The sequence below is a fragment of the Neofelis nebulosa genome, chromosome 2 (assembly GCF_028018385.1).
Source record: "Neofelis nebulosa isolate mNeoNeb1 chromosome 2, mNeoNeb1.pri, whole genome shotgun sequence".
Taxonomy (NCBI): domain Eukaryota; kingdom Metazoa; phylum Chordata; class Mammalia; order Carnivora; family Felidae; genus Neofelis; species Neofelis nebulosa.
The window spans coordinates 210,715,647-210,743,047 of NC_080783.1; the positions used below are offsets into that span (position 1 = coordinate 210,715,647).

General features: G+C 59.6%; 2 protein-coding genes across 2 annotated transcripts; one reads left to right on the forward strand and one right to left on the reverse strand.

Annotated features, from left to right (window-relative positions):
- Positions 1–74: 74 nt before the first annotated feature.
- Positions 75–12,650, reverse strand: LOC131505420 (chloride channel protein ClC-Ka). The gene is made up of 20 exons (XM_058718957.1): positions 12,580–12,650; positions 11,861–11,967; positions 11,016–11,144; positions 10,069–10,197; positions 9,328–9,467; positions 8,897–8,974; positions 8,719–8,797; positions 8,060–8,185; positions 7,660–7,744; positions 7,456–7,557; positions 6,787–6,871; positions 6,355–6,528; positions 5,835–5,904; positions 5,555–5,665; positions 4,998–5,211; positions 4,008–4,141; positions 1,924–2,012; positions 1,708–1,791; positions 862–948; positions 75–512 (listed from the first exon to the last, which is right to left on the reverse strand). The coding sequence occupies exons 2-20, from the start codon at positions 11,958–11,960 to the stop codon at positions 465–467; spliced, it is 2,064 nt and encodes a 687-aa protein (XP_058574940.1). The 5' UTR covers positions 11,961–11,967; positions 12,580–12,650; the 3' UTR covers positions 75–464.
- A 4,495-nt stretch (positions 12,651–17,145) lies between these two features.
- Positions 17,146–20,617, forward strand: HSPB7 (heat shock protein family B (small) member 7). Its single transcript, XM_058718958.1, has 3 exons — positions 17,146–17,427; positions 17,995–18,128; positions 19,405–20,617. The coding sequence occupies exons 1-3, from the start codon at positions 17,232–17,234 to the stop codon at positions 19,582–19,584; spliced, it is 510 nt and encodes a 169-aa protein (XP_058574941.1). The 5' UTR covers positions 17,146–17,231; the 3' UTR covers positions 19,585–20,617.
- Positions 20,618–27,401: the final 6,784 nt, after the last annotated feature.

The following is a 27,401-nucleotide window of genomic DNA, read 5'->3' on the forward strand; positions in this document are numbered from 1 at the left end:
GGCCCCCAAGAGCTCACTCAGGGCCCGCACAGGTACATCAACGCCCTTGGAGCTGAGGTGAGGGGGTCTGCAGCTCTGGGAATCGGCTTTATTTTTCTCAGGAGCCTCTGGTTGGGAGTCCTACAACCCCCAGAGGGCCTCTGTACCTGCCCTTGGTGACCGCATACACCCCTGTCTTCATTGTAAATTTGGTGACTTTTCGATGAGCACCCACTGTCCGCTGGTTTTCTGCGGTCTCCATTTCTGCTCTGTCCAGGGTGGAACTTGTCCCTTAAGGCATATAGTGCTTGCGTCACCCAGGATGGACCATGGTGACCGTGGGGCCCTCTTTGGTGCTAGGTCAGAGCTGCCCGCTACACTGAGCAGTTGAGGTGTGCCGTGATGGGGGAAGAGAGGCAGGGTCCCTTGCCCAACCTCCTTCACCAGGGCAGCTGAGGCGCCCTGTTTCGTCTTGCCAGGCTGGCTCACTTTGGGGCTGGTGGGTTTGTCAGGCTGGAAATTGCTTTCTTCAACTAGAACAGAGAAAGAGGGGTTGGGGGGAGGGAGGATGTAGAAGAGGCTGAGAGTGGGGGTTCCAGTATTACCTGACTCTGCTCGGGGTTGATTCTGGGGTGAACGTTGAAGCCAGTGCCCCCCGCCCCCCGCCACTGCACAGATGGAACCACTGAGGTCCAGAGAATGGCAAGACTGGCCACTGGCCACAAAACAGTGGCCAGCCACTCTGGGCCAAGAAGTGGGGCTCATCAGGATCCAGTGAGACCCCTCTAAATTTAGATGGGAGGATACTGGTGCCCCCCCTTGCCTCCCCAGCCTGCTAGGGCATGGCTCCTCTGCCTTGCTCCGCCCCTGGGACCCTCGTACCTCCACCCAAGACACGGAGCCTACAGCTCTGCCCCGAGACGTCACAGGGAGGGACTGGAGGTGCAGCAGCTCGAAGAGGTTGTGTGCCTGGAGGAGGGGTTGTTAGGAAGCATTGGAGGACATGTGCTCGGCCCACCCCTCTAGCTTCAATCTCGCCCTGGCCTGGGGGCTGTGAGCTGAGGTGGAGCCCTGGCCAGGGCTCCGTCCCACTGGTGCCCACCCGCCTGTCTCTGAGCCTGGGAAGGGTAGGGCGGCCGCGTGCATAGTGGTGGGTGGGAGACAGGGCCTGGGCCTGCAATACCCACCATGACCACCAGAGGTCTCCAGAGTCCGCATAAGGGACCAAGGGCAAGGACGGGTTTATTTAAAGGGATGCAGGATCATCCAGCAGCACAGAGGAACTGAGGCCTCCCCCAGGCTCCCAGCCCCATGTGCCAGGCTCTGTTTTGCAGGGTGGGGGGGGATCAGCACTCAGAGTGATTAAGTAACGTGCCCAAGACCACACGAGGAGAATATGGTGGAGTCGAAACCGAGACCCACGTGTGTCTTTACGCAAAGACACATTTTTAACTACTGTCTCTCTCCACCCAGAGGCTTCTGTTCCCCCAAGCTCTCCCTCTTCCCTTAGTCTTTGCGTCATCCCCAGAATCCTAGCAATAAAGGCTGCAGAGGACAAGGACTGCTGTGTCCATTCCGCAGATGAGGAAGCAGACCCAAGAGAAGGAGACGGAGCGTGCCAAGAAAGCTGCAGCCTAAGTTCCCCTCTTGGGCTCTTTCCCTCTACCCCACAGTCCTTGTCTGCCCGCATGCCCGCATGCCCCAACCCTCCCCACTGTCTCCCACTACCTGGTGCAGGGAGGTCTCCGGAGACAGCTGCAGGGTCACTGGCTCCACGGGACAGCCCCCAGCCAAGATGTCCTGGAGACATTGCTGGGGATGGTGGAAAAATCACGGGGGGCCTGGGCCAGCCACCCCTTCCTCCAGGCCGGCCCCCTAGAACCACCTTTCCCAGAGGCCCCCTCCCCTCACTACCCTGCTGACCACTCCCCATCCTGTACCCACCTGGTGTCCTGGGGCCCAGGAAGGTGGCTCAGCCTGGAGTGCCTGCACCAGGTGGGCCCTTTCCATGGTGCCCACCAGTATCTGGGACTCTGCACAAGTGGAGAGGGAGAGAGCCACATCAGGAAGAAGAAACTTACATCTGCTGGGCACCGACTATGTGCCAAGAACTGTACTGGGTGTTCTCGTGTCTCTCAGGAACCTACAGCAGCCTATGGGTCAGGAACTATTACCACTCCTCTTACAGAAGAGGAAGCTGAGGCTCAGAGGCACAGAGAGGTTGATTGTCTTGCCCAAGGTCACTCAGCTTTTGATGTGGAGGCCTGGTAGTTGAGGGCAGCTGGGTGAGGCGGCCAGGGGGCCGGGAGGTTACCTGCCCACCCTGACTGCCCCTGTGGCAGGGCCTCAAGGCAAGAACAGGTTTGGGAGAACTAGCGTGAAGATATCTGTACATCACGGCCGGGCTTTGCCCCTCATTTCCCACAGGAAATGCACTGTGTGCTGAGGGCTTGGCAAGCCTCACTCCAGGCCATGACTGGAGCGGGCCCAGGTTTGAGGGGGCAGTCCTGGTAGTCTTCCTTCTTGCCAAGCAAAATTAAAACTTTACAGCTAGAAAAAACAAAGACAAAAAAACTTTACCACCAGAAAAACAAAAAACAAAAAACTCTACAACTAGAAAAAAAAAAAAAAAAAAACCTTTACAACTAGATAGGTAAATACTCTCCCTTTAAACAACAGCAACAATTGGGCGCCTGGGTGGCGCAGTCGGTTAAGCGTCCGACTTCAGCCAGGTCACGATCTCGCGGTCCGTGAGTTTGAGCCCCGCGTCGGGCTCTGGGCCGATGGCTCGGAGCCTGGAGCCTGTTTCCGATTCTGTGTCTCCCTCTCTCTCTGCCCCTCCCCCGTTCATGCTCTGTCTCTCTCTGTCCCAAAAATAAATTAAAAAAAAAATAAATAAAAAAAAATAAATAAACAACAGCAACAATAAATAGCAACAACAGTAACAACTAAAGCTGTGTCCTAGGTGAGCGCCAGGGTCCCACAACCTGCGCCTGTGGCTCTAAGGGTAGAATTGGAGTTTGTCTTGGAGGCCAGTTCGGACTTTGTTCCAGGAGGTGAAGCCTCTTCGGGGAGTCAGACATATGCAAGTGTTTTCAAACGGGATATTTGGTGTATTCTGTGGGATAATGTTAAAAGTATCCCAGTTTGAGTGGGGAGAGGGCCTGGCATTTGGGGTGAGAACCTCCGACAACTCCATATTGCATTGGTCCCTATCTTCCAGGTCGGGAAACTGCAACTCTTAGAGCTTGAGGGGTTTGCCCAGGCTTCTGTTGCTCATAAATGACTTCATGGTCTCTGGGGGTGGGTATGGGGGTGACCCATACAGTTGTGCAGGTTGCTTCCTGAACAAGGCACCTGCTGAAAGGATGAGTGGGCGTCAAAATCCAGCTGTGCTGTGCTTGCCAAGTGTGTACCTTGCCTTGTTTGCACATACGGGCTGGCGGTGGCCCGAGTGGACACAGCTGCCTCCCCCCGGCATGTCTTTCCCACCCTTACTGTACTTGTCCCAGTGGGAAATGATGCTCTAGCTAGATCCTTCCCCAAGATTCAGCTCGTGTGTCTTTTAACAGAGGTGCCCATCCATTTTCCTCCAAAGAGATGTCTTTCTCATGGCAACGGGGTTTCAAGAGAGGTGACTAAGCCAGGGAATGCTTGAAGGGGAGAGCCTGGTAGTGTTCCCATCGTTTTATCCCCACTCCCAAGCACACGAGGACTGGTTTCTAAAATTCCTAAAGGTATCCACAGAGTGCCTTACAAGCCCCCTCTCGTCTCTCATTTAAACATGTCAACCACCCCAAGTAGGGCGGTTGCTATCTCCATTTTACCAGTGAGGAAACCGAGGCTCAAAGAGGTGAAGTGACCCACCTGAGGTCACACAGTTGTAGAGAGAAGATTCAGATTCAGGTGCCTGACAGGTCCCATGCCCTGCTTTCCCTTTCCTGGACCTGAGCCTCCAAGGCTGAAGAGAAAGGTCGAGGGAATGTCCCCCCCCTCCCCACCCGCGCTCCCCCCTTCCTGCCGGGCACCTGTGCTTTCCACCAGGAGGTACTTGGCCATGTCCGTGGAGGTCACGGCCTTGACCACTTCCTCCAGCGGTGTGTCCTTGGCCACCGTGGTGATGGTAGTGTTCATGAAGTGCTCCACAGTCACACGGTGAGAGCTGAAGGCAGAAGGGCGCTCCCTTCAGGTCCTGGAGTGGCAGGATATCCAGACCCCAGGACGAGGCAGGGGTACCTGGTTCTTGGCTGTGGGCAGGCGCTGAGACATCCCTAGGTGGGGAGGAACTTGGGGACCGGCTCACCTACGGCCTGACTCTGGATTCCTAGCTCTCAAACCCCTGTCTCCCCGCCCAGACTGTCTCTGCTTCGGTCTGTTTTACTCGGAAGCCTTCCCTGAAAAATTTCATTTGAAGGAAAGTTTTGTGGCAAAATGAAAAAAAGGCTTTAAAGTTTGAAAATCACTGGAGTAGCCACCCCCGTTTTACAGATGGGGAAACTGAGGTCCGGAGCAAGGTGGCAGCTTGCACATGTTGGGAGCTGGGCCTTGGGTCTCAGAGACTCTCAGTCCTGCTTCTCTGGGAACAGAGGCTGCCAAGTGAGGACCTCAAAGCCTGATTCCAGCCCCCTGTGTCCCAGTCAGGACAGCAGAGCAGGAGTGGGAGAGAGGAAGGGACCTCCCAGATCTGGCACCGATTCTCTGTGGGACGCGAGCAAGACAAGGCATCTCTCTGAGCGCCAGTTTCCAGCAAATCAGCAATCTCTGTCCTACCATCATGAGGACAGACTGATGGCTAATGAGACGCAGAGGCCCAGGAGGCCAAGGACTTGCCCAAGGTCATGCAGGGAGCTGGAGAGAGTGGGGACGAGGTGGCTGTGTGTTGGCCTCTTCCATACCACCCAGGTCCAAGGTCAGCCACAGTGAGGGTTTTGTGGGTTTTTTTTTTGGAGGTGGGGCCTCACCCCAGCCCACCCAGACCCATCACCCCCATCAGCCAGCCCAAAGTGGGCACCTCTCACCTGATTTTCCGACCTCGGATCCACGGAAGGTATGGCAGCTTCTTGACAATGATGGTGCCGTCATAGAAGGAGGGCTGGAAGCTCTGGGCGATGGCGTTCGCTGCCAGCACGGCCATCAACACCGGCAACGCGTGCACTATCTGGCCGGTCAGCTCGAAGGCCAGCAGCGCCGTGGAGATGGTGTGGGTCACAGCCCCTGAGAAGGCCGCAGCCCCTGCAGGGGGCAGACCCAGGGCGGGGCGGCTCAGGCCAGGGGCCAGCCTCGTGCAGAGCGCAGAGCCACTCGGGGCTAAGGCCACGTGCTAGACGGCAGCAGTCCAGAGGCCACACGCTGGAGGTGCCCCGGTGGCTGGGCTCGGTGAGGGGGGAGCGTGGTAAGGGAGAGTGTGGGGCACCAGGGACAAGACGGGAGCCAGAGAGAGTCACGGGGGCTCAGGGAGGGGGCTCACGGGGAGGCGCAGTGACCGCCCCATGCCCCGCAGAACCACCGGCTGACCCCCCAGGTCCAGCCCAGCTCCGTCGTGTCTCCCCGCCCAGGGCGGACTCAGCGCACTCACCTGCCAGGGCGTACCCTCCAGGCATAATGGGGTTGGTGACCCCTCCGGCTACGATGCCCTCAGGGAAGGCAACAGCCAGGGCCTCCCCGATGAGGCGCCCGATGGCAGCTCCTGGCCACAGACAGCAGGGGGAGGGGGAGCCAGGCTGACCCGGCTCCCACAGCCCTCCGTTCCTGGGGACCAACCTCAGTACCCTCGGAGGAGGGAGGGGAGGGGCCAAGAGCCACAGCCCTGCCCCAGTAACCCTGAACCTCTCAGACCCTCAGAACCCCAGACTCACCGAAGATGAACAGGGGCATGAAGTAGCCGGCAGGCATGGGGATTGTGGTGGCCAGAATCAGCATCCAGAACTGTGGGAGGTGGGAACCCAGCAGGGCAGAGGTCAGGGGCAACCGGACAGGAGTGGGCGAGAAGAGGGAATGGATGGGGGCACAGGGGAGTGTCCCGGGGGGAAGGGGGTCGCCCGGGCACGCGCCCACCGCCGGTGTCTGGTGTTGACCAGGAAGGCGCTGACCGAGGGCAGGAAACCCGTCCTGACAAAGTGCCTACTGTGTGCCTGGCACCGTGCCGAGGGCTTTCCTCTCTTCCTTCTCAACCTTCCCTCCGAGGCCGACACAGCAACCGTTTTAAAGACGAGGCAACCGAGGCTCAGAGAACTGAAGCCACTTGGCCAGGGCCGCACAGCTGGCGGGAGTCAGATCAGGCGGGCCGGGCGGAAGAGGCCCAGGCCACGGACAAGCATCCCCCTCCCAGGCTGGTCTCCACTCTGTGCGCTCCCCTGGGGGCCCCCTGGCACCCACCTTCATAACCAGGAAGAAGGCGAGGGTCCCAAAGATGGTGAACCGTGGGTGGTACCACTCGAACCACAGGTTCTGGGGGTCGAGCTCCTCAGGCCAGGGTGGGGATGAGTTCCGGGTCATCAGCGCCCATGAGTTGTTGTCGAACAGTGACTCCAGATGCTGCTTCATGGACAGCTGGTGCAGGGGACAGGTCGGTGAGGGGGCTGGGGGGGCCCCTTCCTGCCACCCCCCCTGCCCTGCCCCTGCCCCGAGTCTTCCTCTGCCCTGTCCCGCCTCGGGAAGGGCTCTGACGTCCCAGAGCTGCGGTGTCCTCGTCTGGAACTCGAGGATGACCCACAGGCTTCCCCTTACGGGTGTGGTGGGGATTATGCGAGATGACGGGCACAAAGTGGGTGACGGATGGCGGGGGGTTCCCAGCCCTGCACCCCTTACCCGAGAAGCGATGAAGCGGCCCACGCCAGGGGGGTAGGTGATGGAAGCAAGAACCAAGGCGGCCAGGGCGGAATACAGAGGCTTGCTGTGGGGTGGGGGCGGAGGGGGCGGGTAAGCTCCAGTACTGGCCCCCCTCTTCCCTCACCCCCCTGGAAGGGGAAAAGGACAAGAGCGGGCCCCACCACCACCCTGGGGGCCGGATCCACTCCAGGGGAGGAACCCTGTGGGGGTCAGCCCCACCCCGCCCAGACGGAGCTCCCATCAGGCCACAGGGCCACGCGTGGCAGGCCTGGGGCAGAGGAGGCCGACTCTGAGATGCCAATGCCAGGGGGCGGGCAAGGTTTGGGGAGGAGAGGGGCTCAGTTAGCCCTTCCGGCTCCATGGGAAAGTGGGCCTTCTGTGGGGGGTGCAAACTCAGTGACAGAGTGAGGGGTTGGTAGCCCAGCAAGCTGGGGGTGGTGGAGGGGTGGCTGAGGGGACCCGGAGAGGGGGTGTTAGGAGGGAACCAGGGCTCCATAAGTGGCGTGTGGGCTAGGAAGGTTTGGGGGGCTCTGTAGGAGGACGACAGTACAGAGGGCAGGGCTCTTTATAAAACAGACCAGGAGGCTGAGAGTAGGGGCCAGGGGGTTGTTCCCCCTGAGAGGTCCCCAGTCCCTGCCCAGAGCCTACCTGGTGGCCAGCAGTTTGGAGGTGACCCGGTTGGTCTTGACAAAACCAAGGAATGTTCGCTGACAGAAGAGGTAAGCGCAGCTCAGGATACCGCAGATGGCCCTGGGGAGGGGAGGGGGGTTCTGGAGCCCCAGCCCGGAAACAGGGTGGCAGTTCAGGCCTTGGGGGGGGGGGGGAGGCCCCCAGTGGGGGGCACTCACTCACCCCAGGGCCACAAAAAAGAAGATCTCTGGCAGGTCGAAGGGGACATCCACCCTGAAATTGGTCTTGTAGAGGGAGGTGATGGTCTCTGGGGAAGGAGGGGAATGATCAGGGACCACGCTCCTACCCCAGCCAAACCCCAGTCCCAGCCTCAACAAACAGGCGTGGGGGTCGTGCCAAGTCCTGCCCCCACGAAGTACCCTTTCCTGGCATTCAAGGCCCCAACAACCAGCCTTTGCCTCTTTGCTCACTGTGCCGTCTTGTACTCTCAGGGCCCCCATCCTTCATGCCCAGTACAGGTCAGGAAGGAGAGGGGAGAGGGAGAAAAGAGGGAAAGAGGGGAAGGGGGGAAGGGACGAGGAGGGAGCCAGGCCTGGGGTCAGGTGGTCTGATGGGGACTCACCCTGCTCGCTGTTGAAGACTGCCAGGAGGCGGAACATGAAGGCCCCGCAGGTGGCAGCGAAGAAGCCCCTCCAGTAATCCCAGACAGAGAAGTGGGAAGACATGACCTCGATGCTGAACAGGACGCCTGAAGGTGATGCTGAGCTTAGAGCCCCACCCCCACCCATCCCAGCACCCTGACCCCGCCCGTCCTGCTCTCCTCTCTCCTCCAGGCCTGCCCTCTCTCTTCGGTCCTGACCTGAGGTGAGGGAGGGCGGGCAGGAGCCCAGGGAAGACGCCTGTGTGGGCCCTCCCGGGCCATCTCAATCCCTCCAATAGCCCTAGGGGGTGGGGCCATTATGGTCCCCATTTTATAGACAAGGAGGTGAGTCTCAGAGGGCTGACCCCACCAGCCCAGGGTCACGCAGGGAAGCTGGATTTCAACCCCGGGTCTGCCTGGCGTAACCCTGAAGTGTCTCAATAAACATGTCCACCCCACCCAGGGGTGGCCGTGCCCTCAAAAGTCTGCTGTAAGAACCAGGATCTCAGCTGGCCCCCCCATCCCTCTTGCAGGTCCCTCAGCTGGACACAGGAGTGAACGGATCAGTCCACAGCGGTAGGGGACAGGAGCGGTGTGTGGGGGCCCCGGGGTGCAGGGAGGGGTGCGAGGGAGGGTCTCACCGCTGAAGGGCGCTGCAAACACCGTGGCCACACCCACCGCGGCCGCTGCCACCAGCATCTCGTTCTGCTTGCTCTTGTTCTGGGCGAGAGGGGATCCGGGGGATCCGGGGCTCAGAGTCAGCCCCCACCCTCCCCTCCTTCTCGTTCCTCCAAGGACGGCCCTCCCTGACTCCCTTACCTCAGGCTCCCCAATGGCCTTGGTGTGCACACGGCCCAGGTAGGCAGCGATCATCACAGACAGGTGCACGAAGGGGCCCTGCGGGGGGGGGGGGGGGGGGGGGGGCGGGGAGGGGCGGGCGTGGGCACAGGGGCGGGGCTTGCCTCTGGTGGGGGGCGTGTCAGAGTCCTAGCCCCTCCCCCTCGGGGCCCAGGGTTAGGGGGAGGGGGGGCTCAGAGAGAGCCTCATCCAGGCCCGCATGGATACCCGTCCACACCCTTCTTCGTTTCCCCGGTTCTTTTGTCACACGCTGGGGACCCAGCCCGTCTCCTCCCCAAGACTGAGCCCCTGAAAGCAGGCATCGGCCTGAGTCCCCGCTGACCCGGCTTCTGTGGGGCCCTGGGGGAGAAAGGCAGAGGGGGCGGGGCGGGGTGGGAATGTTCTGCCCATACCACTTTGCCCAGGAAAAGGGTGCTGCCAGTGGCCAGGGTGCAGGTAAGGCCCACGACCTTGGCCCCGAAGTTCTTAATATCCAGGTAGTCCTCCAACACCACGCCTGACAGAATAGTCTTCAGCTCTGGGATTCCAGAACCTTGGCAGGGGATGGACAGGGGGGCAAGAGGAGGCACAGTCTCCAGATTAGACTCTTAACACTTAACCCTGCGCAAAATGTTCCACGCTGTGAACCTGTCGGGTCCTCCAAAACCCTGAGTTGGGATTTGCAAATTCATTTGCAGAGGTGAGGGTCAGAGAGGGGGACGTGAGCTGCCCGTGTCGTTCCAGCTGAGCCTGGCAGACAGCTCTGGCAAGGTGGGGGGAACCCAGGACAGAAGCTCAGGCCACCCGCAGATGTGCCCCTGGAGCTCCCCAGCGCTGGCCTGGAGCTGGAGGCAGAGCTGAGAGGCCCTGGGGGAGCTGTGCCCCTCCTCCCTGGGGAACCCGCCACCAGGGCTCCCCGTCACCACCCAGAAGAGCCCTAAGAAAGGAAGCAGAGCCAGCAGTGAGCCAAGAGTCCAGATCTGGCCTTCTCGCTGTGTGACTCTGGGGCAGTGATACGACTCCCCTGAGCCTGGCCTCCCTGGCTATGAAATGGGGTCACTGCTTCTTGCCTCCCCCCATCAGAAGCCGTGAGGGACAGGAAAAGGCTTTGGCACGAGGCTCCGCGGTACAAACCACACAGGCAAATGGCTCACCTCCGGAGAAGGGTGTGATGCTCTGGCTGAAGCCAGAGGAGAAGGAGACCAGGGCCACAGGGTACACAGTCCAGGAGAGATACCGGAGCAGGTGGCTGTCCCCAATCTCCCGGTAGAGCCACTTGTGTGCTGGGGACACCCGAGAGTCAGGGAGCCATCACAGCCCTCAGGTGTCCCCCGACCAGGAAGTGGAGGCTCAAAGAGGGGAGGCCCAGGGCCACCTGGGGAGCAGCAGATCCCCAAATGGAGGGAGACGTAGGACCCTGGGTCTATATTCCAGTGTCGCCACTCCCTAGCTGAGTGACCTTGGGCAAGTGACTTAACCTCTGTGAGCCTCTGCTTCCCCGTCTGTCAGATGGGCTAGCAGACCCCTCCACGTCTCCAGACCCGTGGGGCCATCCTACAGGCCGCACCAGGGTCACTGTGAGAAAGCTCTCAGATGATGGCCGGGGCATGTGCATAGCAGGTGCTCAGGAGAGCCCCTGAGCAAGTCCACCGGAGGGGTGTTAGAACCTTCCTGCCCCCTTATCCCGGTTCCTGGGAGATCTCAGGGTACAGAGAGCCTGCTGAGGCGTGGGAAAAGAAAGGTCTGGTAGCCTGAGCAAGTGCCCTCGCCCGGAGCTACTGAGCCGAGAGCAAGGAGGGAGGGAGGAGAAGAAACAGGGGCAGCAAGAACAGGTGGGCAGAAGCTCGGAGGACGAAGGGCTCTTGGGCACATGTGGGCCTCTCTTGCTCATCGTGCAGATGAGGAGACTGAGGCCCATAGAGAGGCAGGAGCCTGTCCAGGGTTGCACAGCAAATCAAGAGCAGCGCCTGCACAGACCCAGGCCTCCTCCCTACCCGGAGCCTTCCTCCACCCGCGATGCACCTGGCGGCCCATGTGGCATCCCGAGAGCGTGCGTGGAAGCCTGTGTCCAGAGCAGGAGTGCGTGCCAGGGAGGGGTTACCTCTGACCACGCGCCCGATAGCGAAGTTCATGGCGTAGCTGATCAGGGCCATGAGCACCCCGAGGGTCATCAGGAAGTACCAATCCTCCCCGACGCGGAACAGCTTCTGCTTCAGCCACTCCAGGCCCCCTGGGGCAGGGGCACTGGGTCATAGCCCGGGACAGGGGTGGGGCAAGCACGGCCCCTTCCCTGGAGGCCTGCTCAGGCTCAGGGCAGGGAGGCCAGGGGCAGTGTGGGGCTGGGGCCACGTGGTCAAGCCCAGGGTAGCCCAGAAGGGGGTCTGCACACGAGGGGCAGAGCAGGAACTTGGACAAGTGAAGGTGGCCGCACGGTGGGCCCTGGCGGGGTACGGAGGCCTGGCACCCTCCCCACCCACCCCCCACCCACACTGGACACTCATGGAAGAATGATGGAGCAGCAGGGGGTGGGGAGTGTGTGCTGAGAGCCACAGCCTTCTCCAGTGTCTCCGCAGGGCCCACAGCTTACAGAACACAAGGGGCTAGCAGGACCCCTCCACGTCTCCAGACCCGTGGGGCCATCCTACAGGCCGCACCGGTGTCAGACCAGGCAGCACCCACTGGGCCCGGAGCAAAGCCCCCAGTATAGCCGTCAGGCCTTGGGACCTGCTCTCCCCAAAGGCAGACAGCAGACATCTAGCACGTCTGACCCATGGGCAAAGGGACAGGCAGACAGATCCCTTCCCTCCCGGCCGCCCAGTGATTGTGGGCACATCAAGGCAGGGCAGCTCTTGGACTTCAAGGTGGGTGGGGGAGGTGGGGTCTGGGTAGGTAGGGGTGATGTCCTGAGGGGTCTTCGACAGGGAGAGGAAGGGACCTAGCTCTCACCTCGAATGCCTCTGCGGATGCGGGGACACGGGCCCCATAGCTCCTGAAGAGTCACAGGGCTCCCCGAGGAGCCCTCACGCAGCCCTACCAGCTCTTCCATCGGGTCCCTGAGCAGACAGACAGACAGACAGACCCTTGGTAAGCTGCTCCAGTGGCTTTGCCCTGCCACTTGGCCCTTCCAATGCCCCTACTTCCCAGATAAAAAGGAAAAGCGTTTTCCTGTTTGCATGTGTGTGCATGTGTGCGTGTGTGTGTGTGTGTGTGTGTGAAGTTACCAGGAGGGGACATAGGTCTGCTGTGCCCTCATCACTAAGGGGGTGCCACTGAGGGTGTGGGGTGGGAACCGGGGTTCCTAACTGTGCCCTCTGTGTCCAGTGGCATGTTGATCAAGGCAGGACCCCAAGCCTCAGAACTCCCTTCCCCTGCTTGGACACAGCTCCTGCTTGGCTCCTTCCACTGCTCAGAGCAATCTCCTTGCCCCGCGGAGTCACTCTGTGGGGTCCCCAGGGGCTGCTCTGACTCCCCCTGCCCATCCCTGAGCCCCCCTCTCCTCTGCTCAGGCCACAGAGGCAGGTAAACCGCAGGTGCTGAAGGAAAGCCCGTGAGGATTGAAACGAGGTGCTGGCCCCCTGCCCCCCAGCCTCCTGCCCCAGCCCGACCTGCCCTGGCCCAGCTTCCACCCAACCCAGGCCCCGGCTCCACACCCAGCAGCCCCTCACCTCTATCCGTTGGCCCTGCTGTGGCCCCAGCCAGCCCTCCTCTAACAGAGACACCTCTGCCTGCAGCCCAGATGCACCTGAGCAGGTCTGAGTTCCACCAATCAACATCCTAGGCCCCCCTCCCTCCCCCCCCGCCCGGGTTTACCGTGGCCATTAAGAATGTCCTTGACAAACCAACCAGAACTGCCCAGGCCGGTTGAGCCGTGCAGGCCAGAGCGGCCAAGGGGGACCAGGAGCAGGAGCTTCCCAAAACCCAGGACAGCCACACGGAGGGTGGCACTCAAGCACGCTGCAGGTGCCTGCTGTGGGATGGGGGACATGGGAGAGAGAAACTCCTGAACACCAGCAGGACAGGGAGGGGTCATCTGCGGGGGGCTGAGGGTCAGGGCCCTGGATTCTCAGATCGGGGCATGGAAAGGGTTTAAAAAAGCAGAGAAGAGGGGCGCCTGGGTGGCTCAGTCGGTTAAGTATCTGACTCCTGATTGGGGCTCAGGTCATGATCTCATGGTTCGGTTGGTGAGATTGAGCCCCGCGTCAGGCTTGGGGCTGACAGCATGGAACCTGCTTGGGATTCTCCCTCTGCCCCTCCCCCACTCGCTCTCCTCTTTCTCTCTCTCTCTCAAAATAAGTAAATAAACTCAAAGAAGCAGCAGCAGCAGAGAAGGGAGAGGGGAGAAAGCCAGTGGAGCTGGAGGAAGACCTTGGGCAAAGGCGAGGGGCCCCATTGCTGCTGTCCCCTGGCTGTGTGCCAGGCTCTGTGCTCAACCCTCCCCCAAACCCGTGAGCGCTCACAGAAACCCAACGAGGTGGGAGGTATTATCCCATTTTAAAGAAATTGGAGTCTCTGGGGGGTGATGCTTCCGCTCCAAGGTCACAGACACTGAGGGCAGAGCCAGAATTCCCAACCAGGTTGGTCAAACTCCAGCCCACACACTCTCCACTGCCCACCTTGCTCGGAGATCGGGGGTTGGGGACAGACCTCCAAGCTGGAGCAGGGGCAGCGATTTGGGGCACCACAGACCCCCGAGGCCTGGGGAGGAACTTGAACTCGATCCTCACATCCGGCCCTTCTGGTCTCAGAAAACTGCCCTCTCAAACTATAATGCTGAGTGAAAGCCACAGACGGTCCCACCCCAGCAGAGGGTAGGACTGAGGGCACGAGGGACATGGTGAGGGAACAAGGTTATGTGCCTGCCACATGCCAGGCCCTTCATGTTTGCAACACTGTTCATCCTCCCACGGCCTTATGAATCAAGGGCAGTATCACCATTTCACAGCCTCTGATCGAGGATCAGAGAGGTGCCAGCACGTGTCTAAAGTCACACAGCAGAGGCTGAACCCAGCCCTAGACTGCCTGGCTTCCCCCCTCCCTGGTGTTCCTTCAGTCCCTGTGGCTTTAATCAGCCAGGGCAAGGGTTTGAGCACAAAGCAATAGATTTGGGTCTGATGCCGCTTTTGGAAAGATTTGGGCAAGAGATTTGGGGTAACTGCCCTCCCTCCCCCCCCCCCGCCCCCCCGCCAGACAAAGCTCCTCTGTGAAAATCATCATGGCCCTTCCGCGACGTGTTAAAATCCTGGCACCCTGAGCTGCTCTCTGCCCCCGGATGCCTGGCCAAGTCCATCCAAAGTAGGAGCGCGTGTGCCTGTCGTGGGAGGTGGTGGGAGGTGGGGTGCGGGCTTGTTGTTCTGCCTGGACCCGGTGGGCCTGGGCCCGCTGTCACCTTGCTGCCACAACCTGCTGACTGTGTACAGTAACAGGAAAACTGTTGAATAGGCTACAATCCCACAGCCGGCATCGGCCGGGCCAGCCTCACCTCCCAGCCCTGGGAGCACCAGGAAGCTGGGGAAAGGGCAGCAAAGTCCCTCCAAAAGGCATTTTCCTGCATCATGTCCCAGCAGCAGGTGGGGGTGCCAGAACAGCTCTGCCACCCCCATTGGTCCCTCACCACTCAGAGCCTCGGTGTCCTCTTCTGCCCCAGGAGGAGTCATGGGCGCAGGGGGCTCTCTCTGCCTCATTCATCGTGAGTCCCCCAGAGCCTAGAACGGTGCCCCCCACATAGTAGGTGTTCAATAAATACCTGCTGAGTGATGAGTGGTTTCCAAACACAGGCCTGAGGGCTGGCTGTGTGGGGACCTGATGGGAACAGATTCCTCGTCCCTTCCCAAGACCCCAAATCAGAATCTTGGCACACAGAGGGAAGAGTCTGTGTTTGTCAAACGTTCCCCCTGCCCCCCCCGGATGGTTGGGATGCCCTGGTAGGTTTGGGATTCGAGGTTCTGGATCATCTCTGAAGTTCCTTCTATCCCTGTGATCTGGAGGGAGAGCATTGCCAGAGACAGGGGAATAGCCTTGATGACCTTTTGAGGTCCCCCCTGGCCACTGAAGTCAGTAGATCCAGTACATTCACGGGCGATGCCTCAGAGATAGGAGGAAGGGGAGGAGGAACGGTGGGCGGGGGTGGGTAACGAGATCTGAGGTCCAGGAGCAGTGACTCAGGCCCTCAGCACCATGACCGTATGTCTGCATTTAGCCACTGGCTCCTGTTCCCCTGGCGGGCGGCAGGCTTCTGGGCCCCCCACCCCCGCCCCTACCCTCTTTCCATCTCTGCCTCGTGCCGGTAACTTCCTGGCAGCCCTACTGGAACCCCTCGGACAGGATGGGTGACACGGGCCCAGCAGTGATCTCCACCACAGTGACAGACCCCTCTCGCCCCAGCCGCCACTCAGCTCCCGGCTACACCCTGAGCCCTAGGCTGCCCCTGCTGCACATACCCCACCAGCAGCAACAATCACCCCTAGATGGAGCCCCTCCCCCAAAACGGATGATGTTCTGTGGGAGCCAAAGCAAAGGAAAACAGTCGCCACCTTCAGGAGCCCCCAATCTGGTGGGGAGAGAGGCAGACCCCTGCACCAGGGGAACCACCAGTCTGATGGCGGGGGGTGGGGGGGGGTGAAAACACAGCAGAGAAGTCACAGCCCCAGGAAGACCATATCACAGTGCCAGGCGCTGGGGTGGGCATCTGGGCAAGGGCCCCAGTGTGGCTGCAGCAATCACAGAGGCCTTCACGGAGGAGGAGGAATCCGAGCTGGTCTGGGCAGGAAAGGCAGGATCTGGAGACAAGAACAGAAACCCCACACTGTAGCCTGGGCAGTGCCCACCCCCCCCCCCCCCCCGAATGGCCTCTCCTGCTTCACCTACTGGCCCTGCATGATGTCAGTCCTGGCTCGGCTGAGCCGTGGGTGGCCAGAGAGGGGTTTCTGGAGCTTCTGGGCTAGCCTGTCTCCATACACACACGGTCAGGTCACCCCAGCCTCCTAGAGGGCTTTGAATCAGACCCATCTGGCCAGCTCTGCCACTTACCCACGTGCAAGCCCCACCCTCTCCGCGAGGCTCCGCTTCCCTGCCTATAAAATGGGAACAGCACCTCTTTCCTGAGCTGTGGGGAAACCATATGGGGCCATGCTGGAAAGCTCACAACCCGGAGGCACTCCAGAAGTCAGAGCTAGAAGAATGTCTTCGGGAATTCTCGTTTACCTCTAACCGAAACCCCGCCCACTGCGGTCCTCAGCATCTCCATTGAGCTGGAGGTCAAGTGAACAGTTCCCGGAATACAACATGATAGAACTTTTTTTTTTTTTTTTTTAAGCAGGGTTCATGCCCAGCACGGAGCCCAAAACAGGATTTGAACTCACGACCCTGAGATCAAGAGTAAGATGCTTAACTGACTGAGGCATGCAGGCACCCCAACCTTCTAAATCTTTAAGGACAATTACCAAATTATCCGCCCTCCTCCCCTGAGTCCCAGCCCAACACCCCACCCCAGCCAAGGACCGCCAGCTTTCTCCTCTTGGGGGCCCAAAATGTCCTGAGAGTAGGGGGAGGGCAAGCATGGAATCTGGGTCCCCATGGGAGCGGGCAGGGGGACAGCTGCACATTCTACTCCCCCCCCCCAATCAAGGGCTGTCTCAGTCTTTCCTAAGAGATGGCTGTAAACATTATCTGCCCTGAGGGAAAAAGTCACCTCACACAAGGGTCCAACAGGTGGGGGTCCTTCACCTACCCCTACCTTCTCACCTTGCACCTCCTACTGTCCCCAGAGCCAGGGGCTCGGGGCCCCACCGCCCTGACTGCCCATCACCTAGATCCCCTCTTGCCAAAGACTGGGATGTTGGGGGAGGGGGGACAGGAAATAGAAAACCCTGTCCTCAAGCAGCTTGCAGTCTGATGGGGGAGGCACAGTCCTTAGAGAGCCCCAGGCCGATGGGGGCACGCGGAGACTCAGAAGCACCACACCCACAAGGTCCTGGGGTGGGCACGGGGGGTCCGAGTGGCAAGGGGACAGATTGCCCCCGGCCCGCTGCTGCGGAGGCCCCTGGGCTGGAGTTCTCGGCCTGGAATGCTGGGCTGTGAGCTCAGCCTGGGCCTGCGTGTGCCGGACTGTCAGCAGTGCTGCCTCACCGGAGAAGATTTCCAGCCCCCTCCGGGCCGTGGCAAGGCCTAAATTTAGCTAGGAGACAAGGGGCTGGCCCCAAGCCCAGGGACGGTCGGGCCTTATAAAGCGCCGGCAATCAGGGCCCAGCACGCTCCCCCAGAGCCCACACCCTCTGCTGTCCCCCTGCCCGCCTGGCCAGGGCCCGGCCGCCCGCCGTGGATGAGCCACAGGACCTCCTCCACCTTCAGAGCGGAGAGAAGCTTCCATTCCTCCTCCTCGTCCTCCTCCTCCTCATCCTCCTCAGCCTCCCGTGCCCTCCCAGCCCAGGACCCGCCCATGGAGAAAGCCTTGAGCATGTTTTCCGAGGATTTTGGCAGCTTCATGAGGCCCCACTCAGAGCCCCGGGCCTTCCCAGGCAAGTTGTCAGGGCTTTGAGGGGAGGGGCGATGCACAGGTAGGGGACACCTGCTCCTGGCCACCTCTGGAGACGGCTGCCGAGCTGCCAAGAACAGGTGCTGTACAACCATAGCCACGTGTGGCCACCAGGACAGATGTGGCCAGGGACAGATGTGGCCAGGAGAATAGGCTGGTCTCCAAGGAAGAGTTGTGGCCCCAGGGGTCAGCTATGATGCCAATGGCCACACATGGCCCGTGGCCAGGTCCTCGCTGGAGATGTAGGGGGCAGGACAGGGTTGAGGGGTGGGAGGCATCCCCCAGCCTTCAGGCCTGGGGGGGGGGCGGGGGGGCTGCCACAGACACGGTCACATACACATAGTCCTCCCACCTGTGCTGGGTGAGGCCTGGCCCCACCACGGAGAAGGTGGGCTGCGAGAGGTGAGGACAGGTGGGCTGGGGGGTTGGGAACAACAGCTGAGAGGGAGGCGAGGCCTGGGGGCCTGCCCCTTTCCCCAAGAGGAGCCAGAGACCCGGGTTCTAGACACAGGTCTGCCTGGTGCTCAGCTCACAGCAGCCTCCTCCACAGCCCGTTCCGGGGGGCCGGGCAACATCAAGACCCTCGGGGATGCCTATGAGTTTGCAGTGGATGTGAGTGACTTCTCACCTGAAGACATCATTGTCACCACCTCCAACAACCACATCGAGGTGCGGGCTGAGAAGGTGAGCCTGCCCACCCTGTCTGGACCCCGGCTCCACGTCTGTACCCTCTGTATCCCATACTCCATGCTGGGACCCCAGACCTTGTCCAGTGCCCCTCCCCCGAACCCCCCCCCCCCAGAACAAACTAGAGACCTTGCTTTTATTACTTGTAGGCCACGGGACCCCAGCCTCTGCCTCTCCCTGCCCCAAGACTCTGAGGTCCTTTCTTTAGGAGCCAAGGGCAGCTGAGGGAGCCACAGGGGAATGGGAGAGGGTAGAGGGATGCAGGGAGGCGGCACCTGAGGAGGTGAGTTGAGGGGGGCCCAGAGGATGGACATAGTGGCTGAGTGGGGACAGCTTTCCTGGCAGGCATATGGGTAGGTAGGGGGCTCACCTGGGAAGCTGGCCGGGAGGAGCTCCCCCACGTGACATTCCCTCCCCTACCCAGTGGTTCAGCCCCCATCCTCCTGGGATCCTTGACCTGGGCCCAAGGCTGGCCAGAGGCCCTGCAGTTCAGGGTCAGACACACTCTGGACCCACCCCGCACTCCCTCCACCCATGGGCCTCAGGGTCACTGGGTCACTAGGGTCTCTGAGTCCCAGCTCCCAGGAGGCTGAGACCCCGGCGGAGGGTGTGGCCCGGCCTGCACAGGAGCGCTGCACCCTCCCCACCCACACCCCCAGGGCCCCAGTCACGATTGCCCATCAGAGAGGGCCTGCCAGGCTGCCTCCAGATCCCCCACGGCCTAGCTTCCTCTCCGGAGCAGGGGAGGCTACATGCCCTGGCACCTCTGCCAGGGAAGCTGAGGACTGTGGGCACCAGGACCAGAGGGCAGCACGTGCCAGCCCTGTAACCCCCGCCAGTGACTCAGCCGCCCCAGCCTCCTCTGGACGCGATGTGCCGTCCGAGTCGTGGGGGCGGGGCTGCCGGCCCAGCCCAGGCCCCGGACGCCCAGTGCGTCTGGGCATCCCAGAGGGCACGGCCCTGCTGTGTGCTGTCTTCTCTTTGTCCCCTGGGGGCTCTGGATTCTGCCACCGAGCTCCCTCTCTGAGCTGCACCCCCCCTCCCCCCGCCAAGCCCCTTGCCTCCCCCTGGGAAGCACTGGAAGGCCTCCGAGCAGCTCTGAGGCTGGCCCTGCATACAGCCCTCAGCCACCGCCACCCCTGGCCAGCCCCTCTGCTCCCGAGGGTAGAACCCCTTGGCATGTCGGGGCCTGGCTGGGGTGAGAGGAGGAAGACTTGATGTGAGCAGGATGGGGCTGGGGGCATCCGGCCCTGACCCATCACCCCTCCCCTAGCTGGCAGCCGACGGCACAGTCATGAACACCTTCGCTCACAAGTGCCAGCTGCCCGAGGACGTGGACCCCACTTCCGTGACCTCAGCCCTGAGGGAAGACGGCAGCCTCACCATCCGGGCCCGGCGTCACCCACACACGGAGCACGTCCAGCAGACCTTCCGGACAGAGATAAAAATCTGAGGGCCTCCCCTTTCCTGTCCCCCCCACTCCCCCCTTCTCCCCCACTGGCCTGCCAGAGACATTTTCCTCACCTCTCATGACAGCTCAAGTTCCAGGCCCTGACACCATCAGACCCCGGGTGGGTCAACCCCGCCCCCCGCAACTGAGGCCTTCTGCCTCACCTGTGGCCTCCAGATTCCAGATGTGGCCTCTTTCCCTCAATCCAGAATAAAGGGATTGAGATTGGAAAGGGAGACCCCAAAGAACCCACTTTGGGGAAGGGGTCTGGGACAGGCAGGAGCACTAGGCAAATAATCTGCAGGACAGACAGATGGACAACTCCTTTGATCTATGGAGTCCCTGCGGGGGGACAGGGACCTGGGACCCCCTTGGCCAAGGGGAGCGGGCGGGGAAGAGGCAGATATTAGCGGAGGTGCTGATCCCCGGCCGTGGCGGGAACCTTCTTCTCTGCCATTCCCCGAGCCCCAAACCAGCTGCCAGGCTCCCTGCTCCCCGGTGTCCCCACCCACCAGCTGTGCCAGGGCAGGGCCACACAACGTCTGTACATAGATGGGGTTTTTCCGATACAGAGGGTTCACGATGAAATTGCAACACTTCTGCCCTCTGTTACCTGCTGTGCCCTCAGGCGAGGCCGGGCAGAGGGGTGGGGCTGGTCCCTCCTCCCACCTGGAGACCTGGGCTCCCGGGGCTGCTTCCGCAGACAGGTCCCCCAGATGAGGTGAGAGGGAGAACATGGATGGGGCCTTGGGTCTTCAAGGTTGGACCCCGGCTTCTTGCCAACCTTCCCCCGCGGCCAGTCACCTCCCCCACAACCCTGCCCCTTCTTCAATCAATGAATCTATAAGGCTTGGTGTGTGTACATACCACACACACGCCTATTGTCCTGTCCTTCAAATAGTGAGCATGACCATTGGTTGAGGCTGAATGCAGAACATTCTAAAATCAGATTTTACAATCTCTATTTTTATCAATGGGGAAACTGAGTCTCTGAGTGGTTGAATGCCCACCTTACTCATTAAAGGTTGGATTTGAACCCAGGCTGTGAAAGCTGCTCTCAAACGGCCCCACCCCCAACCCCTCTGTGCACTGGGGAGTAGTTCCCCTCATTTTGTCCCTTATGGCCTATGTCCCCCTGCCCCACATCTTCCTGTTGGGAGAGAGGGCCCAGACCATGGGAAGAGCCCCCAGCCCAGTTCCCTCCTAGTCTCCAGTCCAGGGCAGGGACCCCCAATCAGCCTTCATGCTGAGGAGCCCCAGACACCTGCAGTGACACTGGCTCAGTCTCCAACCTACAGATGCAGGGGTGGGGGAAAAGGGGGTAGTTCACAGTAGTTGAGGCCCCCTGGGGCGAGAGGTGGCGGGGGGGCAGCTTCTGACTTCTGCACCTCTTGGGTCAGTGTTCTATAGGATGGCCTCTGACGTGACCCTGCCATTCTGGGGCCCTTAAGGGATGGCTGGGGGGTGGGAGGGGGCATGGGAGGACCCCAGCATTGTACCCTGCACACACAATAAACCACAGAATCACAGACTTCCAGAGATCACCTGCCTGAAATTCTCAAACTTGGGTGGGGGCTGGAGGCAGCCAGGGGGAGAAACCCCAGGATAGACAGATCTGACTTCCTTGAGATTTGGGGGCAGGGGTGGCACCTCAAGTAAACTTCCAGGACCTCACAGAAATGTGGGTGGCCTGTGGTCTCCTCCCTCAGCTCCCAGACCCACCTGAGCGGGAATCCCAGAATTATTGCCCGGAAAAACCTTGCGGTGCTTTCTCTCCCAACCGCCAGCCCCTGCTGCTACACGCCGAGCACTGTCCCAGGCACAGGGACACCGACGGTGGGCCAGCTGCACTGTGTCACCTGCCCTCTTGAAGCCCATCTGGTGTCACATGGGCACTGAGGACCAGACTGGCTGAGTGACTGGGCTCGGGGTCACGCAGAGCCAGGGGCAGAGCAGGGCTGGAACCTGGCTGGAGGGCTGGCTGGTTCGGGGAGTCTGCGTGCTCTCCGGAGGGACCCCACCCCACCCCCAACACCAGCAGGCGCTACTGAAACCCGAGTGCCAGGCAGTCTCCGGTGCAGCTCCGGCTGGCTGCGGGCCGGAGGAGGGGAGAAGGAGAGGGGGCGCGGTATTTCCAGCCTCCGTGACTCACTGATTCCACTGGGCTATTTGCAGCCCCGAAACTCACCGGCGCGGGGGTTGGGGGTGGAGCCGGGCCAGCTTCCCAGTCTCCCTCGACCCCCACCCAGGGTCAGGCTCACCTTGGCTTCCCGACCCCAGCGATGCCCCTCCCAGGGTCGCGCGAAGGGGGTGGGGACTGGGGGCTGGGCCGCTGGCAGCCCGGGCTGAGAAAAGGAGAAGTTTCTCCAGAAGCGGCCAGTGGGGCCGAATACCATCCCCCCGCCACCCGGGCCCCAGAACCATCCCCCCGCCCCCGGCCGAGGTTCCGGAGCTGAAGATTTTGCCGGGGACAGAGCAGAGGCTGTCTGAGAGAGCCCTCCGACCAAGGTGACCCTGTGGGAGAGGAGGGCGGGGAGATGGGGACAGCGGGGCCCTCTTTCATGGGCTCCGCCCCCTGGGCGCCTGGGCTGGCCACAGCGCTTTGTCTCCTCCGCCCCCCACCCTTTCCAGGCTAAATATAGGCCTGGCTGCGGGCCCTGCGCCCCACCCCCACCCCGTGAGGGATAATTTTAGCAGCCCCATTCAATGAGTGCCTAGTGTGTGCCCAGCATGCTGCTCATCCTTGCAAGGATCCTGCAAAGTAGGTACCGAGGAGGTTGGGAGAGGTCAAGCAGCTGGCCCAAGGTCGCCAGCTTGGAAGTGACTTGGCTGAGATTTGAATCCTTGTCTACACCGAGGGGGAGGGGCAAGTCAGCTCCCCCGCCCCTATTCTGGCATCTTGCACCGGAAAGGCAAAGTTGTACATCTATAGTTTTTGGAGTGGGCCTGTGCAGGAGGGCAGGGGGAGTGGAAAAGATACAGCCTCCTGGGGCCGGAGACCTGTGAGAAGCCCAGGTGCCGGGGACCCCCAAGGGTGCCAAGGACCTAGAAGTTTCCCTCACTTTTAGGCTCAAAGCCGCCTCCTCCAGAAAGCCTTCTAGAACTACCAGTTCAGGGGCACAGACAGAACCCAAAGAACCTGAGGCCCAGACTTTATGTTCGAACTTGCCAAGGGGGAAGGCAGACCCACTTGCTTGGCCAGCCCAGTGCCCTTAGGGAGTCACTCCACAGTCCTCTTGGTGTGGTGGGGAACCCAGGCCCAGGGAGGCCCAGCGCCTCGCCCCAGGGTCACACACAAGTCAGTGGCCGAGGTGAGATAAAGACCCAGGCCTCCAGACCCTCCGGCCAGGGCATCTCTTCCAGACCAACCCCTTCATGCCATGGCCACCTTTCTCCCGGGCCCAGAGACAACTCCCACCTCCCACATTGTACACCCCGCCCCCCCCTCCCCCCTCCCCAATCTGCTTGCGATCCTAGTTCCGCAAAGGCAGAAGATGTTTCACTCTGCCCTCTTGCTCCCAACCCTGGCATGGGAAAGGGGCTAAGCGCGCGTCTGTTGGGTGTTTGAAAAAGCTAACGAGCCTCGGTAAATAGTGGAGGGTCAGCCGCAGACTCTGGAGCTACCTCACCTGGGTTCAAATCTTGACTCTGCTGCTTCTGACCTGTGTGATCCTGGGGGAGTCACATAGTCTCTCTGTGCCTCAGTTGCCCCATCTGTAAATGGTGCTCATAGAATCTACTTGCTAGAGGTTTTTTTCTTTTAATTTTTTTTTTTAGTCTATTTATTTTGAGAGAGAGAGAGAAAGAGAGAGAGACTGTGAACATGAGTGGGAGAGGGACAGACAGAGAGGGAGAGAGAGAGGATCCCAAGCAGGCTGAGAGCTAACGGCAGAGGCCACATGGGGCTCGATCTCAGAACCAGGAGATCATGACCTGAGCTGCAACCAAGAGTTGAAACCAACCGAGCCACCCAGGCGCCCCGCTAAGGTTGTTTTGTAATGCATGTAAGGGACCCGGGACTCGTGTGTGGTGGCTGGCTGTAGCTCACGGGTGCCACACACTGAAAATGCTACCGTTATTGCGTTTACGTTTGGATCCCGACCTCCTCAGCTTCACCCACACTGTGGCTCCGTGGAGATCGAGACTCAGGCAGTGGGTTCAGAGGAGTTGCCGGATTGCTGCAGCCTTCTGTCCATGAAAAGCAGGTAAGGGCAGAGCTAAAATGTTCCCTGTCTGGGTCCTGGGGGTGGAGATGGCAGAGAGAAGCCTCTGGAAGCCTTAGTTTCCTCATCCCATAAGCAAAGATCAGGCACCACCTTCCAGGGGCTGCAAGGATGTACCAGAGAGAGATGGTGTTTTTGTATAAGCTTAGTAAATGGTAAACTCTTGTTAAAATTGTGCTTGTTTGCCGAATAACAAAAACCAAGGCTCCGCCCACCTGGCTTTGCCCTGAGATAACAGACGGTCCTGAGTGGGTGGTGACTTGAGTACCAGCAGGACTGGTGGTCAAGGCAGGAGCCTCTGGGCAGGGGAGGCAAATTGTTTACAGTCAACACAGCTGGGCTACCCCACAGCTGGCCTGCGGCTCACTGTCACCAGCCAGCTGGGCCAGTCCCCAGCTCTGAGGCCTTCCAAGGCCCAGACCCAGAGACAATCTTTCATGGAAGTCTGGGGGCTACTAGACAGGGCTGCTGGCCCTAGGGAGCCCCAGAGGGGGGAGGCAGGACTGCAAATCTGCATCTTCCTTCCATTCTCTGTCCCCTCCTTCTCACACATTTTTTTTTAAGTTTATTTTATTTATTTTGAGAGAGAGAGAAAGAGAAAGACCAAGCATGAGTGGGATAGGGGCAGAGAGATAGAAAGAGAGAAAATCCGGGGCGCCTGGGTGCCTCAGTCGGTTGAGCGTCCGACTTCGGCTCAGGTCACGATCTCGCGGTCCGTGAGTTCGAGCCCCACATCGGGCTCTGGGCTGATGGCTCAGAGCCTGGAGCTTGCTTCTGATTCTCTGTCTTCCTCTCTCTCTGCCCCTCCCCCGTTCATGCTCTGTCTCTCTCTGTCTCAAAAATAAATAAACGTTAAAAAAAAATTAAAAAAAAAAAAAAAGAAAGAGAGAAAATCCACAAGCAGGCTCTACACTATCAGCATGGAGCCCAATACGGGGCTCGAACCCACGACATCAAGAGTGAGACGCTCAACTGATTGAGCCCCCCAGGCGTCCCCTTCTCACACAGTTCTTGACCACCCCCTGTTATATACTGACACTTGAAGGCACTGGGGACGCAGTGCCTAAGCATGGCCACCAACCTGGAAACACATGCATTTACTCACACTTTAACTCACTCACTGGTTCAATAGTCTTTCATTTATTCATTCCCTCAACAGAATTTCGCTAAGCTCCTACAGCGTGGTTGGTAGGCAGAGCTCTGAGGTCAAATACCTTAATTTCAACCCTGGCTCTGCCACTTGCTAGCTGTGTGACCTCGGGCCAGTTGCTTAACCTACCTGAGCCTCAGTTTCCTCATCTGTAAAATGGGATAATGCCGCGCAGGATTGTGGGTGGCGAGACTAACTGAGCTGCTCTCCTCCACCTGTGTGTTCCACCTCAGTGAGGGCCCTGCTCACCTGCTCAGCCCCACACGCTCCCTGCACACTGCCAGGCCCCAGGCTGGGTCCTCGTAAAACCGTTTGCTGCTGGAACGGATGTGAACGCAGTGCCTAGCCGCATGGCTCAGGGTCATGATGCTGTGGCTTATAGTCACACTCCCTGGGGTTTGGATTTGGGCTCTGCCTCTTTCTGCATCTGTAAAATGGCAATAAAAGTCATACTCACCTCTCCCAGGGGTGATGTGTGATACATATAAAAATATACACAGTCACGGGGCTCCTGGCTGGCTCAGTCAGAAGAACTTGAGACTCTTGATCTCAGGGTTGTGAGTTCGAGCCCCACGTTGAGTGTAGAGATTACTAAAAAATAAATAAACTTAAAGTAGGTATACCCACATAGTCATCGAGACCAAGCGGGTGTTGGTTAGAATGAAGGTTTGGCTTCCGAAACCATGGGCCCCACGAGGTGCCCCATGCCCTACAGGTTCCAGCTGTCCTTGGCCCGGAACCTATGGGGTGCCCTCGAGTCTGGTGATAGGGCGACACCTGCTGTTCCAAAGTAGGATGTGCAGCCACAGGCCCACCCTCTCCCTTGAGGGCCTCAAACTCCTCCTTTGCAGCCATTTCTTTGGGCTCTTCTAATTCAGTGATTCTCAACCAGGGGAGGAGAGAGGAAGGGTAGATGTCATCCACATTACTCTGTCACCACCTCTCTAGTCTAAGTCGTCACCTCCCTTTGCCTGGATTAGGGCACAGCCTCCAAAGCTTCCCTACCTTCTGGTCCCAGCACAAAAGCTAGAGAAACTTTTTTTTTTTTTTTTTTAAGTAAATGCAACACCCAACACCCAACACGGGGCTTGAACTCACGACCCTGAGATCAAGAGTTGCATTCCCAGGGCACCTAGGTGGCTCAGTCAGAAGAGTGTGTGACTCTTGATCCCAGGGTCCTGAGTTCAAGCCCCAGGATGGTTGTAGAAATTACTTACATAAATAAACATTAAAAAAAAAAAAAAAAGAACAGTCGCATGCTCTACTGGCCCTAGAGGAACCTTTTTTTTAAAGGTGGGTCTGGGCCTGTCACTGCTCACAGTTTCCAGTGGAACCTATCTCAGAATAAAATCTAAAGACCTCATCGTGGCCCACAAGGCATCGCGCGATGTGGTCCCTGCCACTTCTCTGGCAACTGTTTTGTGTACATATGCACACGTCGTCTGTCCCGACTGGAGAATAAGCTCCTTTAGAGGGGGCCCTGTCTGTCCTATCACTGCTCCAGTGCGGGGTCTAGCCCAGAGCCGGGCACTGAATGAATGAATGCCCTAGCTAGACTGAATGACTCTGGTCCCTTTTCCTGGAACACTCCCCATCCTGGCTCCCTTGCCTTTGTGTGGTTCACTCCACTGGTCAAAGCTTAGTCTAGATATCACTTCCTGCAGGAAGCCCTCCCTGATCTCCTCTCCCCAGAATCGACTGGTCACCCTCCTCCAGCCCCAGCATTATCCTGTATACCCTTACTGTTGCACTTATCAGAAGCTAACAGTAATATTAATAGTCACTTCCTTTCCTGGCTTCCCACCAGGCTGTGAGCTTCTGGAGGACTGAGTTATGTCTGTTCTCTCTGGATCCCCTCTGCCTAGGAGGGATTCTGCTGGGACGAGAGGCCATCAGCCCTCTGGTTAGGAGCAACCCGGGCTTGCCTGGGTGCTAATTCCAACTATACCAGTCTGTGGGGCCTGACTACACCCCTCAGCTCTTCGGACCTCACCTCCCTAATCTGTGCTGCCTCACACTGGCTCTGCAAGGAGGCCGCTTCCCTGGCCTAGAGCAAATGGCCAACACAGGTTTGTAGAAAACCGATAAAATAGCCATTGAATATCTAAATGGACATTCAGCGATCTTAATCAGAAAGCCTCGAGCCACGCTTCCTCGGATGAGTTGATTCAGCATTTCACGCAATGCTGTGCCTCTTAGACCTACACACACCCTCACACGCACTCCAGTGACCCCACTTCCTGCGGGGTAACACGACTGCCCTGGGAGGCGGGGACCACCTGGTCCCTTGTATCCCGAGGGGCACATGAGGCTGGCTGCTGAGTAAGTAACCGCTCCTGTTTGTATCTGTTCAGACATGATACCCCGTCACCTTTCTGGGCACCTTCTGCCCCCTCTTGAGAAGCAGTTTCCCTTATTTCCCATTTTGGATTGCCTGGGAATTTCCC

What these genes read in the sequence shown, in the direction of transcription:
- LOC131505420 (XM_058718957.1), bottom strand. Translation starts at nt 11,960, where the DNA reads ATGGAAGAGCTGGTAGGGCTGCGTGAGGGCTCCTCGGGGAGCCCTGTG. An exon ending in AGTCTTCAACAGCGAGCAGG is followed by an intron (nt 7,745 to 8,059) that starts GTGAGTCCCCAT and finishes CTCCTTCCCCAG; the next exon opens with AGACCATCACCTCCCTCTAC. An exon ending in GCCGCTTCATCGCTTCTCGG is followed by an intron (nt 6,529 to 6,786) that starts GTAAGGGGTGCA and finishes CCCCTGCACCAG; the next exon opens with CTGTCCATGAAGCAGCATCT.
- HSPB7 (XM_058718958.1), top strand. Translation starts at nt 17,232, where the DNA reads ATGAGCCACAGGACCTCCTCCACCTTCAGAGCGGAGAGAAGCTTCCAT. An exon ending in AGAGCCCCGGGCCTTCCCAG is followed by an intron (nt 17,428 to 17,994) that starts GCAAGTTGTCAG and finishes CCTCCTCCACAG; the next exon opens with CCCGTTCCGGGGGGCCGGGC. An exon ending in TCGAGGTGCGGGCTGAGAAG is followed by an intron (nt 18,129 to 19,404) that starts GTGAGCCTGCCC and finishes CCCCTCCCCTAG; the next exon opens with CTGGCAGCCGACGGCACAGT.